This window comes from Ascidia mentula, chromosome 4 (genome assembly GCF_947561715.1).
Source record: "Ascidia mentula chromosome 4, kaAscMent1.1, whole genome shotgun sequence".
Taxonomy (NCBI): Eukaryota; Metazoa; Chordata; class Ascidiacea; order Phlebobranchia; family Ascidiidae; genus Ascidia; species Ascidia mentula.
In genome coordinates this window covers 16,744,494-16,761,927 of record NC_138569.1, presented here as the reverse complement: position 1 = coordinate 16,761,927, position 17,434 = coordinate 16,744,494, and the positions used below count along the sequence as shown (strand labels likewise).

At 35.8% G+C, this 17,434-nt stretch overlaps 4 protein-coding genes across 6 annotated transcripts; 2 read left to right on the top strand and 2 right to left on the bottom strand.

The window, feature by feature from the left end:
- The first annotated feature begins 1,069 nt into the window (after positions 1-1,069).
- LOC145899359 (N-acetylgalactosamine-6-sulfatase-like) lies at positions 1,070-4,046 on the top strand. Its single transcript, XM_082988107.1, has 14 exons — positions 1,070-1,252; positions 1,318-1,441; positions 1,504-1,578; positions 1,656-1,758; positions 1,833-1,976; positions 2,155-2,215; positions 2,269-2,396; positions 2,483-2,619; positions 2,736-2,842; positions 2,928-3,064; positions 3,236-3,338; positions 3,402-3,523; positions 3,597-3,711; positions 3,772-4,046. Exons 1-14 carry the CDS (start codon positions 1,139-1,141, stop codon positions 3,856-3,858), a joined length of 1,557 nt encoding a protein of 518 aa, XP_082844233.1. The 5' UTR covers positions 1,070-1,138; the 3' UTR covers positions 3,859-4,046.
- Positions 4,047-4,325: 279 nt separating this feature from the next.
- On the top strand, positions 4,326-16,755 carry LOC145899351 (coiled-coil domain-containing protein 33-like). Of its 3 annotated transcripts, XM_082988098.1 has the most exons (26): positions 4,326-4,546; positions 4,627-4,759; positions 4,908-5,052; positions 5,234-5,396; positions 5,464-5,599; positions 5,726-5,839; positions 5,958-6,076; positions 9,516-9,763; positions 9,948-10,053; positions 10,271-10,408; positions 10,571-10,648; positions 10,793-10,908; positions 11,213-11,333; positions 11,545-11,674; positions 11,766-11,843; positions 12,086-12,213; positions 12,579-12,803; positions 13,923-14,038; positions 14,404-14,485; positions 14,651-14,731; positions 14,908-15,022; positions 15,086-15,174; positions 15,266-15,482; positions 15,543-15,619; positions 15,737-15,946; positions 16,412-16,755. In XM_082988098.1, exons 1-26 carry the CDS (start codon positions 4,400-4,402, stop codon positions 16,436-16,438), a joined length of 3,339 nt encoding a protein of 1,112 aa, XP_082844224.1. In that variant the 5' UTR covers positions 4,326-4,399; the 3' UTR covers positions 16,439-16,755. The 3 variants fall into 3 exon arrangements, with proteins under 3 accessions (XP_082844224.1, XP_082844222.1, XP_082844223.1); XM_082988096.1 differs by having other exon boundaries at positions 15,266-15,619; XM_082988097.1 differs by having other exon boundaries at positions 15,266-15,619; positions 16,309-16,755.
- Positions 6,083-9,509, bottom strand: LOC145899379 (uncharacterized). The gene is made up of 5 exons (XM_082988131.1): positions 8,916-9,509; positions 8,714-8,794; positions 8,316-8,516; positions 7,828-7,995; positions 6,083-7,341 (listed from the first exon to the last, which is right to left on the bottom strand). Exons 1-5 carry the CDS (start codon positions 9,024-9,026, stop codon positions 7,090-7,092), a joined length of 813 nt encoding a protein of 270 aa, XP_082844257.1. The 5' UTR covers positions 9,027-9,509; the 3' UTR covers positions 6,083-7,089.
- On the bottom strand, positions 16,749-17,383 carry LOC145899385 (uncharacterized protein KIAA1143 homolog). Its single transcript, XM_082988139.1, has 3 exons — positions 17,243-17,383; positions 17,078-17,186; positions 16,749-17,024 (listed from the first exon to the last, which is right to left on the bottom strand). Exons 1-3 carry the CDS (start codon positions 17,342-17,344, stop codon positions 16,813-16,815), a joined length of 423 nt encoding a protein of 140 aa, XP_082844265.1. The 5' UTR covers positions 17,345-17,383; the 3' UTR covers positions 16,749-16,812.
- Between the last annotated feature and the right edge of the window lie 51 nt (positions 17,384-17,434).

The following is a 17,434-nucleotide window of genomic DNA, read 5'->3' as shown; positions in this document are numbered from 1 at the left end:
GATGTCAGATTCGTACGAACCCGAATATTGCGCAAGATTCGTATGCAAATACTTATTAAAGCATAATATAGTTGTGTGATACAACCGCCAAAGTTTTTGTATTTTTCGCATGACCAATAACGGTAGTACACCGCTTATAACGCCACGAGAACTGGTGTAGTCGCTTTTGCTCTTGGTTTATCACCACGATTGAACAAAACGTGACGAAAATGTCGTTGCGATTGTTGCAAAATCCTGGTGGTCTAACATCGTATTGCATTCTGGGCGCTGCTCGTATAGCACGGGTTTTCGTCACCAAAATGCAGTAGCGCATTTGAAAACAAAAGAACGGAAGCCCTGTGTTGTTCAACATTATATTTGGTCAATCATGACATATCGACTTTATTACGTTATGTCAATCAAAGTATCGTTTTTCCCAAACACTAGCGGTAAAGGCCACCGTTCGTCTGAGATATAGTACAGACTCGGTTGTTGGTTTCCACAAGTTTATTAAACTTTTCAGAAAACAACAATTTATTTGTCGTATGATATCAAAAGAATAGTTGGTGAAGCAACATACTTCCGCACGTGATGCAAACGACCAACTATTAATGACGTCATACTTGCATACGAATATATTCGGGTTCGCACGAATAATGTTTCTAATTATTTGGATTCGCACGAACCTGATCCCATCATACAACCTTTTATTGGCACTTAAGGAATGCTGTACCAACTTTTTTAAGTTGGTTTCGATGACAATTACCAAATAAAACACACTAGTACGGTTTAAACTTTGTTTCTAAACTATATTAAACTTTGCGTATTAGTGTTACATGCAGTAAAAAAGTTTACGGCAAACCGAACTTTCAGTGCATCCCTAAATATAACCCTATCCGAGATTGGAAAGTTTGTAATTTATTGTATGATTTTTATTTTTTTTAGAACAGCTGTTTTATTATATTTCTATACTTGCACGTGACTGACTGGTTGATTGGTTTGTTTTTGTTTTGAAGCTGCAATTTACTGTTGGAATTTATTTGCAAACGACATTCATTGATTTATTTTGTTTATTTCTCTACACAGTAGGTGTCACAACGTGTATAGTTTATTATTAAAAGCACTGTGTGTGTGGTAATATTTCCATAACGATAAAACAATGCATTACTGTACAAAATGCATAATATTGTTAAATTTCGTCAATCTTGTTCATATGTTGGAAATGACGAAAGGATCAAATCGGCCTAACTTTGTTTACATGCTCATGGATGATGTAAGTTTGACACAGAAACAGCATATTTCTAGTATCACTGTTTGACTTCTAATTTATTGTTTAAGATGGGATGGGGTGATCTTGGAATCTTTGGACACCCAGCAAAGGAAACTCCTAATTTAGACCAAATGGCCAGAGAAGGCATGCTTTTTACAGAATTTTACAGTGCAAACCCACTGTGCTCTCCATGTAAAACAACATACATGTGTATCCTTTAACAATAATCTAATTTGGAATGCTTTATTGTTTAGCTCGAGCTGCTCTGTTAACGGGAAGACTTCCAATTAGAAATGGATTCTACACAAGCACTTATCATGGACACAATGGTAATGAATGCATATTGTAGGATACAATAAGTACATCTATACTTAACAAAGTACTTTTTTATGCATGGTTTTTACAGGTTACACACCTCAAAACATAGTTGGAGGAATTGCAGACACAGAAGTCCTTTTGCCAGAGCTGCTTAAAAATGTTGGCTATTCCACAAAACTTGTTGGAAAATGGTAAAACCGAGATTACAAGGGTCGTTATAATACATGAAGAATTCATAGCTAAGTTGCAACGTTTTTTTGTCAAGGCATCTAGGCCACCAAGAACAATATTTGCCTTTAAAGCATGGATTTGATGAGTGGTTTGGTGCTCCAAACTGTCACTTTGGACCATATGATGACAAAACAAAACCCAATATTCCAGTGTATAACGGAAGCAAAATGGCGGGAAGGTCAGATTACTAGCTGATACATTTAGATCTAATTTCTAAAACATTAAAAATAAAATAATTATCCTTATTGTCAAGCTCAGTTAATGTTACTTGGCCTTGGGCAACCCTCTGGTGGGTTGCAAAGCAAGGTGCAACGTTTGGCAATCAAAATATTCTTAATATTGAATTTTTGTCGAAGGTATTATGAGGAATTTCCTATTACAGCTGCAACTTCAAATCTAACACAGTTGTATATTGAGGTTGGTAAACTATGTGCTGATGTTGACCAAGTTTAATCTACATCTATTTTAAGGAAGCTTTGAAATTTTTGCAAGAACAGTCTCAATCAGACAAGCCTTTTTTCCTGTACTGGGCACCAGATGCAACCCATGGTCCAGTGTATGCCTCTGAAATGTTCAGAAAAACTAGCAGAAGAGGAGCGTGAGTATTACAATAACCTTTAGTTTGTTAATTATAAATATTATAGCTATGACAAACAGTACATGGCAATTTAATATTTATTGCAGATATGGCGATGCTGTGCGAGAGCTAGATTATGGCGTGGGTGAAATCTTGAAGCAGCTAAAAACGCTTGGACTTGATCAGAACACACTCGTTTTCTTTTCCTCTGATAATGGAGCAGCTATGATCAATGATGCACAAAGTATGGCAACACAACAGAAATTTTACTTACTTTCCCTGTACATATTAACCTATAGTCAGCACTAAGCATAACTGTCATAACATATTTAGCCAAATTCACAATTTGCCTCTTTTCAGGTGATGGCTGCAATGGACCCTTGTTGTGTGGAAAAGAGACCACTTTTGAAGGGGGAATTAGGGAGCCCACCATTGCTTGGGGTCCTGGATTCGTTAAGCCAGGCCAAGTAAGTGATAGCATGCCTACCTGACAATACTTATTTATAGTAATCAAAAAATCTTGTTATTAGTTGACATATCGTATCATTGCAGGTAAGCCACCAAGTGGGAAGCCTAATGGATTGGTTCACGACAGCACTTGACTTGGCTGAAATTGCACAACCACAAAATGTCACAATTGATGGAATAAGTTTAAAACATACTTTGATGGGTGGTGAAGAGTTTGACAGGTAAACTTTAAAGGATAACAGTTTGTTAAATTGATAACAGGGATGCAAAAGTTAATTATTAAAATTGATTCTTAACTAAAGAAACGGTTGTTTATTTAGGAAAAAAATTAAGTGATTTTGTTTAGCTTCTCACTTAAAAGTTTTTTTGCAACATTTCTATAATTGTTTCAGACCAATATTTCATTATCGTGGAAACACCCTGTTTGCAGTTCGTTATGGTTTTTACAAAGCACATTTGTGGACATGGACAAGTCCGTGGGTGGAGTTCAATAAAGTATTGACTAAAATAAAAGAATGCAGTTGAAGTGCTGAAAACTGTTTATTTTTCATCCCACAGGGAATAACATTTTGCAGAGGAGAACACCTTGAAAATATCACCACTCATGACCAGATGAATTATACTTCCAATCCAGTTTTGTTTCATTTGGGGAGAGACCCAAGTGAACATTACCCAATGAAGTACGACATAATTATTATTGAAAATTTCTGCACTCTATTAATTCAAAGTTACAAATTGTATGTTTTGTTACAGGCATAGCAGTGAATATACAGAAGCAATAGAGAAAATTAACAAACTTGTCCAGGAACATGAAGCAAAATTAAAACCAGGAATTCCACAATTTGATTGGTGTGATGATGCAGTAATGGTTAGTGCATATATTGTTAAGCATTTAGTTTTTTTGTGTATTTTTTAATTTTTTTTGTAGAACTGGGCACCCAATGGATGTGAAGAACTTAACAAATGTCTTCCAATTCCTAAATCTGACAAGAAGAAATGTGTGTGGCTTCATTGAGATTATCACATGTATGAGATTCAACTTTTTGGACTAATTTTCATTTACAACATTATATTTTTTATTGATCTTTCATATATTGCAAACAAAACTGTATTTGCTGTGCAATAATGTTGTGTATTCAATTCCCATGTGACTTATGTATCTTTTGGTGTGTTTTCACGTCATCTGTGCCAATAAAAACTTTAAACCGCATGTTTTTAACATGAAAAGTAACCCAGTAACAAAGTTGGGAACTGTTGTGCAAGGGCTTTTGTAAAAAGGTTTTGGCAAAAGAAGTTCACAGTCAAATTGATTAGAGCTATGAACTTATTATTTAACATGTAATGAACGGACAACAATTTACTTAAATATTTTAGGAATATATTTTTCCCGACGTTTTTGCTGTTTCTTGAAGTAGCCAAATTCGCAAAAAACGTGAACATAGGGCAACGCAACAAGGCGTGACTTCGTAAACAAACAACGAGTTGTACGGTGATGGCGCGTAGCTCAAGTCGGCTGGTCGGTTCATGATGAGATGACTGGACTGTAAACCTGAAAGATGACACAACGAAACAAAGTTGTACACCTGGAAGAAAAGATACTTGTTTTTGAATTTGGAATAACCCAGGTGCAGTTCAACAAGATCGGAAATTACGTCCTGAAGTTGTCTCTGCGGCATGGACATCGGTCTGATTTGCTCTCTCAGGTATGATGTTTTTAATACAATCGGAACTACAATAAGCTCCACCTGTATTTTTGACTTGTATTTAAAATTTCCTGTTATAGGTTACCCTTGATGTCAATGATGCAGGATCACCAGAAACCAGATATCAAACCGAAACAGATTCTTTGAAGTGGGATGGGTCATTGTCTTCTGCACAATTTAAAAAAAGTCAATTTCAATTTATTTTACCCAAAGGTTGGCGAATTATAACAATTAAACATGCTTAAAGATAATTTTTGACTAAAAGTAGAAGTTTACACGTAGGCTGTATTCTGGACTTAATTGTTTGAGAGTGTCTTTATCATGCGCGGACATTCTATGAACCATTCATTTTTATTTTAAGGTTTTTGCAAAAATGACAAGAATTATGATGTGCATTTGGCAATTGAGGCATTTCACACTGGAAATAAAAAAATGGAACGGTCGGGAGAGGCTATATTTGCCATTTATCCAAGGACAGAACTGCCTAAAGCTAACCTCAATGTTCAGTGAGTAAATCTAAAAACCTTGGTTTTGAAAGTAGACATTGACATGAGGCGGAAGCTATTTGCTTGATGTTACCCTGATCATTAACCATTTTAAAGCTGTTAATATTGTGTTGCTCTAAAACTAAAGTATTAAAAACTTTCCATATAGTATATCTTCCTAATATAGTGATTCCATTTCCAGAAAGGGAAATGATTACTACAAGTATGCTGGGGTGCTCACCCTTCTACGACCACTTACAAGAGCATCAATTTCAATGCATTGTGGAAGACTTTCTTACACAGTGGCGTTTCGAGAGTACTTGGACCCACTGGTGCGCACCAGCAGTGAAGAAAGTTTAACTGGTGTAAGACTTTTGAAACAGTTGTGTTAGTCGAGTTCAAACATAAAGATAGAAAATGTCATTTAATCAGGAAGACGAGGCTCAAATTGTGGAGAAAAGTCAACCCAATGTTCCACAACTAAAACTTTCATCGCCAATTGAGGAGGAACGACCTAACTTAACACAATTAACCTACCGCAAAGCAGTTACTTCAGCCAATACAGCTGGTGGGTTTTGCTAAGTTGTATTTTTCAGGTCAATATGTTTTTAAGGATAGCTATGAACCATGATGGTAATGTTACACATATTTTTTGTGTACATTTTTCTTCTAAACATCATGCATTTGTATATAGATGAGACTGTTGTATCTTCACTGAATGGATCTAAAGAACACTACAATGGCCAATCCTCATTAAAACAACCATTAGAAACACAACCCATGTCAAATACAATGGACCAAACTATGGGTATATATGTTTGCATGTCAAAGCCTTGAGCAGGGTGACATGTCAGTAAAATATATATGGTTATGGGTTGTGGATACCCTTAAAATTAAGTTTTATTTTAACACAAGTTCTACATCAGTTTCAGATGCGTCTAAAGTGGGGCCAGCATATGAAAAAATGATGTCTGAAGATTCGTTTCACATCAGCCTTTCATCAAGTCCCCCTCCAGATGATGTAAACTCCCCAAATAACAGAGAGGTATATTTATAACTTGAGTTTTAATTAAGCCTTCTGTGTTTTCCACACTTTTGCTTAGCAACTGGTGACAAGTTCCAAATTGAAACGTCGGGTATGTTTGAACTAACAGTAATTTTATGGACAATTATAGCGATAAAACAAAATTCCATTGTGTGAAGTGGCAACAATGGGGTGGCAAACACTACTCTGTTTGCTCAAGCTTTCCCAAAACTGCTGCTTTAGAAACCTGTTGTTTTTGTAGGGTGCTGTCGCTCGGTGTTGATTTAGAGGCTTTGTATTTAAAAATTTGTTTGTACAATGTAACAAAATAAGCTGATTCATATTTCTAACGTGAAAAGTTTAAAATATAGTTTTTAAGTCACAGTAAATTCTACCACAGGATATATTAAGTAGATGGTTGAAGTTCTTCATTGTAGTAAATGATTGGTTCTAAAGCTGATCAATAAAACTAGTAATATAGGGAAATAACATTTTTTTTCTTTTTTCCATATTTCACCTAGAATTCCAATTCAATTAATTGTGGTTCAACTGTTGTTTGATTAAGACACTTGAATGTTGAGAGTCATGCCCATGTAGTTACTACAATTAGCATCACAGTTTAAACACATCTCCTGTCAAGCAATATTAGTGTTTATTAACACTTTTAAACATAGAACACCATTGTCATACGACAAACACCATTTAACACAGGCAGTTCTGTTGTATATATTGTCATTGTGAGAGAAATCACCCCCTATGTTGGAATCTGATATGCCTGACTAACCTAATCTCACTGATAGCAGTCTGTTTATTTTGTGTTTTGTGCCAGACACTGTGGTGTGTCACGCTTCATAAACTTTTGTTGGCCCTGTTGCTAAAGTTATATATGCTACAGTAATGCCAGGGTTGAACTGTTAACTGATATCATGCAGTAGGCCTTAGGGTTAGTGACTGTTTTCAAAAGCATTTTGAAAGCTAACAATATAGCATGTATTGTTTTTTAGTAAATGTTAAATGTAATCAGAAAGATAAAGTTACAGCAGCAAGCAGGTACTTGATTTAGTCTCTCTGTAAATTTCTGCATTTTGCCTAATCTGTGCCAATTCACGTCGCATCGTCCTTGTTTCCAGCTCCAGTTGCACTTGGAACTCTAGCTCCCGTCTTCGTATTTCATCCTGGAGGTATTGCTGTGTGGCATTGGTTAAGTAACGCATCCGTTCATTGTTGTTGATGTGCACTTGTGTGAGCAGTGATTCCAACCTGTTCTCTGTCATGTCCACGCTTGCCTAGCAACACATTAACACCGTTTGGTTTTTTAAAGGATGGGCAAAGGTTTACAATTAATTTTTATAACATATTTCACATTTCAAGTGGAAGGTTTGAATTAATATTAGTTTCATGGCATGGTAATTTTTTTTAAAGTAAACATTCAAGAAAAAAGGCTGACCCACAAGGCAGTTTGTCCCTGCATGTTTAATGCAATTTTGGCTGAAGCTTGTGTTATCGTCAGTCTGGCGAAATGTATGATAAACAAGTTTATAAAAACAAGTTTATTATAACTGCATTGTGGGACAGCTTTTTTTTCTCAAAAAGGAAATCTTAAAAGTGTTCCTAAATAAAACATGGCTGCAAATTTTGAAAACGTTTTTCTGAATAGAGGTTGCAAAATTTGAAACTTAGTAACCTCAATATACAGAAGTAACATCCACTTTGCCCATCCCAAAGGTTTGCACCAACTCACAATCATAATTCTAACACATATTATAATTAACCTGCTTGTCAATTTTAAGTGTGTTGGCTGTGTTTCTGTATACACGGTAAATGCTCTGCAATTTCCCACTCAATTCGCTCCAAAGTCGAATCTCGATGTCCTCTGTAACATGCTCTGTGTGATCGGCAGCTATTTCTTGCCATTCTGATGAAAAATTTTCCTGCAAACCCTTCACACACAACATGCATGGTCTGTGTATGTGTTTGCATTATTTATATTCTGCCATCTATTCATCACCATTATCAATATATAATAATTGTTTTGCTAGTCTTGCCATTCTTATTGCATGACCATTTCAACAACAAATGTTTTCACAAAAGCTCACATGTGTTTGTGGTATAACTGAGCAGGACAATTTTACAGATTACTCCAGTAAAAACAAAACAGGATTCTGGCATTAATTTTAATCATATATTTATTCTTTGTAACATGTCATTTGTTTAACAATGTGTTATAAATCCAACCATTGAGGTTACATACCTTAATAACCATCTCAGTTATTTGTGCTTTGGTTCTCCTCTTTAACCCATTCATAATCCTCATGCGATTGTCTTGACTTGATTCATCGACTGCACCAAGCATGTTTTCCATTTCAGACACACAGGTCCTGATAAACTTCTCTCGAAGTATTTCTTTTTCATTTTTCTTGAAATTGTCAACCATCCTGTCCATGTCCTCTGTCACAGCATTCTTTAAGGGGAACATATAGTTTTTATGTGATTATGCCTATATTTGATGTGACAACAATAATTTTAATAATTTTAAACCAAACGCATCCCAAATTCTATAATGCAACATAGAGCCATAATGGAAAAGTTGTTAAAAGGTTTTTTATCAGCCTTTTTACCTTTTAATCTGGTCACCAAACAAACAATTAATTTTGTTACCTGAATTTCCATTGAAACTTCATCCTTTATTCCGCTGTTGGTGATCTCAAAAAGCGACATCATTTTATCCTCTGCTTTCACCTGTGTTTTACCAGAGCATCTGTTCAGTAACCCAACCTTCCACTGCATATGGTTGAGATTTTTGTGGGTGTGAGTGCATTTGATCTGTGTGCTAAATAATTAATATCGACAATTAACTAACCATGCTCGGTGTACTGCTCGAACTCGAAGATGATCTACTGGATGAAGGACTGCTGCTTGCAATTGATGGACTGAGTGTACTGCTTCTCGAAATGGAATTTTCTTTTGGCATAATTGCTTCTTGATTGATCTACTGTTAAATGTGATATACCTTGCATTATGATTATTTGTACATGTTTCATTATGATGACATTTAATTTGCAAGTTTTTTTTGCATTTTACATGGCTTGTTTACACATGCTTGCAACCTTTCATCACTATGATCATAGCTGTGATGTCATTTATCTGATGTTTTTCTGATCCTAAGTTTTTCTGATGCCATTGAACAGAATACCTGTTAAAAAGCGTCGCTTGACATAAACATGTCACTGGCCTCTGCAGGAACACTTCACACTTGGTGGTTATTAAAATTTGCAGCATGATGTATTCTCTACATAATAATTAAATATTTATAATTCAGGAGGTATTGAGTTTACCTCAAATTAAAACTACATACAACAATATTGTGATGCATAATTGATAAGTGAGACCTTTATCATGCACCAAAACACACATGGTGAGCTCACTGCAAAAAAGGCTAAATTATGATAATTGTGTCCAGACAACTATGGACACCCCTGCAAGAGGAACTTCACCAGACAAGGCTGGAAGGTCATCAGCGAAAAGACAACCCACTAGGAGTCCGGTTAAGTCTCCAACCATGACCAGCCCCAGAGCAATTGGCAACCAAGGTCCCATTAACAGGCATGTGGCAAAACCAGGACATGATCAAATTTATGTGATTGTTCATGGTGCTACCAGCCTTCCTTCAAGGTCTGATGGAGCAGATCCTCTTCCATTTGCGACACTGTAAGATTTTGGGGTATTTTGCCTGTAGGTAGAAGTAAACTACTGAGAAAGTTGTAACATAGTTTTGGAATATTTTAGGGATGCTTTTGTGTAAAAAGTTACTTTAATATATCAAAATATCTCAAAAACTTTTAGAAAATAAAGTAACCTTTTCAAACAAGATTTTTTTACAAAACCCAAACAGAAAAAGTTCACATGAGGAGAGAGGTGGAAGGGCTGCACAGGGTGCTACACACGCAACTCTACAACCAACACATTCTCCAACATGGGAAGAAATCTTAACAATGGATGTGAGTTTGTATTGATTCTTATAGGTTACAAAATATCTTATAGTTTAAAAATATGTAATTACTAAAAAATAAAACTTTTTAGATCCCACAGTTTATTTCATATCTTCATCCAATAAATAGGCGTGTTGTGTATATCGAGTATAAAATTTCTATGCAGTTTTTAAATGGTGCTTTGCCATGTAACAGTTGCACTCAAAAGTAAAACTTTTTCCAACAGGTTGCAGAGGATAGAATAGATGAGGAGGAACTTATCCTCACAGTGTCAGACAGCTCATCCAAAGAAAAACTTGTTAAGTTTCAAATTCCAATCACCAGCTTGGCTCCATTTCATCCCTACCATTTTGAATTAGTCCAGGTAAACACTGTTACTTCAACTCTCTAATGAACTATAAAGTTTACTTTAAGTACTAGAAATAGAAAAGCAGTCCAAACTGTTATGCTTCCCAATTTGTTCTAATTTTATAATAGTATCCTCTAACATATGTCCATGTTAATATTCCCCATATGTGTTTTTCAGCCTACCAAGTCAATCCCATCAGGTATTAGAGTGTATGCAACGATATTGAGGAAGCTAAGTTACCTGCCCCGTCTACAGGTAATTTCTACAGAAATGTCTCCCATTTACTGTTTGTCATAACATGAGGTAAATTCAAGAGTAATTGATATCATTGATAAGATGATAAAAGTTAAAACCTACTTGTTATCGTTGATTTCATCAAATGCATTCACATTTTTTCAGGGTTTTGGATTTTGTGGCCTTGAGGTCACTTTGCGGGACTTCGAACAGAACATAAAAAATCACCAAGGCCCTTTACTCGCTGTGGCAAGAATAGTACCAGATTACACAAAATACAAGTATGGAAGCTAACTTTAGCAACAAGAAGCAAATGACCCTTCACACTTGTTGAAGTGTAACACATTCAGTCAGTGGTGAAAATAAGCAATGGCTGATTTAAATAGTTATAAAAACCTTAATTGGTAAATTTATTTGCATATACAAAAATCTCACCTGGGATTCCAAAACTTTTTTCTTTTTTTTTTCATCCAGTCTAAAATATTTTCTACTTTCACTGTTGGGTTTAGTTGAATGAATAAAGTTTGACAAACAAAGTTTAGCATCAAAATACAATCAAACTTATTGCAAAGAAATTTTTTTTAGGGAAAGCATGCTGTCAAGGAAGCCATGCCCAGCTGGCATCACCACCACCACAGTTACTTTCCCTTCACCAAACCCCTCTGCATTTGAAGTGATGAAGCAACATAAGCAAGGTTTTCCACAGGTGCCAAATAGTCCAGAAGTTTCTATGAGAGCTAAACAAAATTGACATTTTTGCACATAAATTAAACTTCCATAATAAATTTGACTTTTTGACTTTTTTTTTGTTCCAGAAGGCCAGTTTGTGAATTTTTCTTTTGTGCAACTGTGTGGCAGCATCATGCCAAGGCAAATACAATGGTTAAATTGTAAATTTATCTACTGTGCCTTTACAGCTTACAACACCAAGCACTGGAGGAACAAGACCAGAATGGAATCATGTTTTCATGTTTTGCAATAATGACACAGCCACAATGTTTGGTCACAACTCTGCTCTCGTGCTTGAGTTTTACCCAACTTCAACAAGTAAGAACATGGCTTCTTAAAGTTCTGTAAAAGTAAAGACATTTTGCAATATGAGTAGGAACTAGTTATTGGTGCTGGTTTTGTGTTGTAGCGATGACATCTGTAACTTGGACCATCAGAAGTCCCATCGGATTTTCTACTTTGCTTCTTGATGAGGAACTATTTCAAGGTTAGAGATCTAATCTCATCTTGCACTGTACCATGTTGAACTATTTAAAAGATGAAGTTGTGTGCTGTTCACAGATCCAGTTTGAAAGACATTTGCATATGTTATAAGAACATACTTAACTTGTTCACTTTTATGGTTTACAAGATTGATAATTTTTACCTTTTTACAAAACAAAAATGTTTTTTTTACAAAAATGTTGTGTTATTTGCTGCTTATTACTATATTTTTCTGTTTGTTGGCAGCTCTCACTTCAGATGCAGGGAGACTTGGTGTAAGGGTGGATGATTTGATTGTTCAAGGTTCCAACTTTCAAACCCTGGAGGGTCCTTACCCAAGTTGCAGACTTGTAGTTAGATTAATCAATACAGAAGTGAGAATCGTTTGCAAGAAAATTTTGCAGTTAAAACAGTTGCGTTTTAATCAATACAAATTATTTGCTGTACTGAGTATAAAAACATCAAATCATACAACTTTGTTACGATTGTTTATTTGTGAAACAACCAATAACTTCAGAGAATAAAACATGTTGCCACACATCTATAGTTTTGGGCACATAACACATAAATTTAAACAATATTTTTAACCTTGACACGTAGTTCATATTGGGAAATAGGTTGTAGAAAGAATAGTAAAATCTGACAACATTTTGTGTGATGTAAGACATTATGTGGTCTTTTATTTTGTATCTGGGGCATTAAGCAATCACAACAAGAGCACTGTACCACTTTTTTCCAGCGTCCAGACACCCTGGCAGTATCAGCAGATGCAAACAACCTCCCCCAGCTTGATGGTATTATTATGTCAAACGGACCTTACCAGACCCATGATCCAAACAAAGAATTAGCCGAACAATATTTGCAAAACAGTCCTGAGCCCCAAACCATCAAGCAACCTAGACATGTGGCTCGGGACACAACAGCTGTCGGTGGACCTCCATTTGAAAGAAAGAAAACACGATTGGTAAGTAACAGGTGTTTTTGGTTCAAAGGATATTTCTCTCCACATCCCGCTTTTGCCAAGCGTTGTTTTATTTCAAGTACTTCATAATTAGCCTTATTGGAAGTTACTTTGTTACATGAAATGTTGTTTTTATAAACTATCATGAGGGCATGTGTTGGTTCCAGAACTAGCACAATCATGCAGTTAACACAAAATCCTGTATTGTTTAAAATGAAAATAATAATAACTTTTTTGTTTGTCCATATGTACGTAATCAGACATTTTTAGCCCAAGGCAAATGGCTAAAGTCTTAGTATAGTTTTCAAGACTTATTGCCGAGATGCCTTCCAAGGATGTTACATTTTCTAAGAATATCTCTACTTATTTGAAACACTGGAAAGTACTTATCCAGCATTTACCACTGACAAATGACCACTTGAGATTTCTAGGAAAGCCCTTAAATATTTCAATATGTTTCATAAAGAGGTAAAACATATATTTGCCATCTTACAGTGTGTTGACAGAGGTACCAATTGAGGCCCACGGGCACCAGTTGCTCGAAGGTCTACTGTTTGGAGAGAACCATTGTTAGTGGTATTGCTTTTGTTACCATCAGTCCGCGTGACCTAAAATAACAATACCTGTGCAAAATGCCTTTTATTACTTAATGTGTACCTCTGATTCAGCTATATCTTTATGCACACCCTCAGCAAATAATAGCAGGTTTGTTGCTAACACTGGATTATGTGTTCAACCATGTATTGAAAATTACATAGCTACCGAGTCAGTCCGGTTTGCGTACGTTTGTAGAGTCTCAAGGCATATTTATATATTTCTTTTTAGTTGTTGACTGGACAGTGGAGAGTCCTTTGTTTGTGTGTGAGTGTTGTTTGAGATGTGTATGAGTGTTTAGTGTGTTTGTTTGCTTTTTCTAATGTCGGTGTCATATTATAGGCCCATATCTGCCCAGGTGAGTGCTGTTGTCTATTGGCTCTTGCTCTGTGCTCCTGTATTTTTGTACGTAAATTTGGATTATAATGAAAGGCTAAGTACTAATGAAAAATTTGTTGGATATTATATTAGCATGGGTTTTATATTTAAAACAAAACACCATGAGACATTCTAACTCTGTGTGTTTAGCTGGTAAAAGAAGATGAATATCCACCAGATGATGCACTTGAAACAATTCTACCAGATTACGTTTTAACTGAAAATGACCAAGATCTGACTGGATCTAATCTTGCATCAACATCCAAGTAAGTGTTATTAAAACTCACACACAAAGAAAACATTTTGAAAACTTCTTGTTTGTTTTGAACAATGTAAATTGAATTTATAACCTTTGAGATGATACATGGCAAGTTGTAATAAAGCACCAACAATGTGAGGTCATGCACCTTAGTCTGTTGTGTAATCTGAACCTATGGCAATGAAAAGATGGGCGTTCCCAATGACAAGCCACTTCAACATAGCATGATCACTCCTATGTGAAGCAGTTATAAGAGTCCAACAAAGTTCTTCACAAGGGCTGTTCATGACGTGTTTGTCAACCAGAATATGAATTTGAGGCGGCCAAAGGGGTTGTTTTTTAGGCTCTGATCAAAAAGGTCTGTTTGCACAGGTTGCCTTCGAACGCAAGAAATCAAGAAATGGAGAAGACTGTGGACACTCACACTCGATCTTTGCTCGATCATCAAGCAAAGGTTGGTAAAAGTTTGACATATGACTTTACATGGAGAAAGAAGCACATTTTTAAATGTAGGCACATAAAAAATCTTCAGTAAACTTGTTAGCACATGATTTGTCACACATTCTGTTGTTTGTTAATTATGCAACTGTTTGTAAACACAGCTTGAAATTGTTTGCAGGAGCTTAACAAGTACAGGGAAGCTGTGAAGAGAATGTCAGGTGACATAGTAAAGCTCCGAGAAAACCTTACCCAACTCCAGGCAAGTTTTTACTTTAAAAATGTAGTTTGTAGAATGTCAATTTTATGCGATTCCTGGAATCACTAGGTGTGCATTACGCTGTTTTTACAGACACAAATAAAAAAATATAATTATCTTATGCAAAAGTCAACAGATTTTCACCATGTTAATACATGTTTCCATAAATTTTTGAACAGGAGGAAAATGCATTGTTGAGAAGGGAGATGCTGTTAAACAAAGAGATTGGCAGTTCCGTTATGAATGACATTCACCAAGGAGTTGTTTCATCCCAAGAAGTTGCAGACAAGTTCGGTAAGTGGATTTTTGAACAAAAAATATGAACTGTAATTTAATTGGCGAGAAAAAATGTTGCAGTTGCTGTCAGGCAAAGACTTACAAAAGATGGCGAGGAGTTAAAAAAGTACAAGTCTAAAGTCCATCATCTACAAAATCAGATGATAAAGGTACAACAAGTTGCTATTTAACCAAAAACTGTTTTGATTTTAAGTATTAATTGTATGCAAATCAACTAATACACTCATGTCACACATAAAGGCAAATGAAAGGGAGAAGGAACACTTGATGAACAAACCCTCCCAGAAAGAGCTTGAAGAGACGGTGAAGCGCTTACAGGAGAAGCAAAAGAAAATGAAAAAGATGCAGGAAACTTGTGTGCAACAAGAGAAGGTCATACAGAAGATGGAAAAGCTGCTGAACAAATACATGAAGAGCAGTGCTCCACTTGCTGGAACTCACACAATATCTGTTGGAGGTGGGTACTTGATATGCTTGAGTGGTTTTATTTTATTTCAATATGTTAACCATATTGTAGATGGCGCTCATCAAAATGCCACTTCTATGTTATCGGAGGAAAACAGGCGTTTACAGGAAGAAATTGACAGAGTGAGAGTAAGTTGACATACATAGGTTGAAAAAAATAACCAACTTATCTTTGTTTTATTGAAGTTAAATCACACACATGAGACATGTCAAGCAAATTTAAGAAAAATATATCTGTGCTTGTAGATACAGCAACAGCAATACGACAGTGACAAGTCTGATCTTCTGGCTCGACTTGATAGAGCAGAGAGCCGCGTTGCATCACTGGAAAGCCAGCTGGATCACAACTCCAGGGCATGGGCAAAGGAGAGACATGAACTTACTGTTCGACTCCAAGAGCACAGAAATGGAATTGTGAGAACATCTGCCCCCAACACTGGCATTGATCCCATACTGGTAGGTTGAATCACAAATAAGCATGATTAAACTGGTTTTAAAATGGCATGTTTTTACAAAATATTGTGGCCTTTGATGCTTGTTAATATTCTAATGACGAATGCAATTTTCTTTTTTTGTTATTCATTTGAGCAAAATACTAAATTGGATGCGCCACAATATCAACAATGACATTTAAAGTACCATAGCATGGTGACAAGTTCTTCCCATTACAGTGTATAAGCTGTTTATTTAATCAGCCCTTTAAAGGAATGATTAACCCACAAAACTGCTTTTTTAATAACATTAGCAATTGCACGTTTTTAAATCTTGCAACAACTAACCCACAAACTAAACTGTGCACACTACTTTTGCATGTGCAGGACTAAGCAAAAGAGTCTGGAAAATGCAGTATGGACTTATTGCATGTACAGCTTTGCACATTGTATTGGATGAAGAGAAAAGTCTCAACTCTATGTTTCACAGGAGTTTTTTGATGACTGGGATTACTAAAATCAAGCTTCACTCCACCACTGCTAACATGTTTATTTTTTTAACATCCTTTTTTTAGCAAAGTTGAACCGTTATGTTCTTACCTAGACATTTGTTCCAAATGCATATGTAGTTTTGTTATTTTGTTTCATACCATGCGACTGTTTTGTTATCATTGTGCAATGGGTAATATATCTTCCCAGTATACTTATAATGGTGATGTCACTTGCAGTTGTGTACAATGAATGACAATTTTTGGTAGTGTATGTACCCACTGTGATTTAATATCTTTTTTAATCCTTACTTTTTATATCCAAATAAAACAACGTTTACTTTTATTTTTATTACAAAATTCAGGCTCAGCACAGTTAGTCAGCATCCTCATTTACAAACACCTATTCATATTCATCCTCTTCAGCTGTAAATGAGAGCAATGAGTTCGATTTAACTCCACTTTTCTTCTTTTTGTCTGATGTTTTGGCAGGTTTTTCCTCCACCTTTGCCTTCTTACTTGATGCTGACAAGCCAGCTGAAGGAGCATTCCTTTTTGAAACTGCAGGTTTTCTAAACTTTATTTTGCCGTCTTCCTGGCCATCATCAACGCCCTCTGCAGAAGTTGCACAGTTTTAAGAGCTAGGTTGCTTTGCACTGTTTGAGTACCTTTTTCTGCTTCTTCTGCAGTCAAGTCTCCTTCTTTCAGCACAACAATGACTGGTTTCTCATCATCTTTTACTGGCAAATCTTCGACATCTGCATCATTGGGTTGCACCTGCATAAATAAATGTTAAATTTTTTTTTTCCAATACACTTATCAACAGAACGTACTTTGTCTTCCAGTGTGGGTTCATGCTTCAAACCAACCCTTTTCTTAAATTGTTGAATAAACTTAGGCTGATCTTGCTTGATAAACCGCAGCTTATTTGACATAACAATTTACAGCAAGACACAGTTTTATAATTGGAATATGATCAGGTAATAAAAATGTCAAAATACCCTTGATTTTTTTTCATCTGTCTA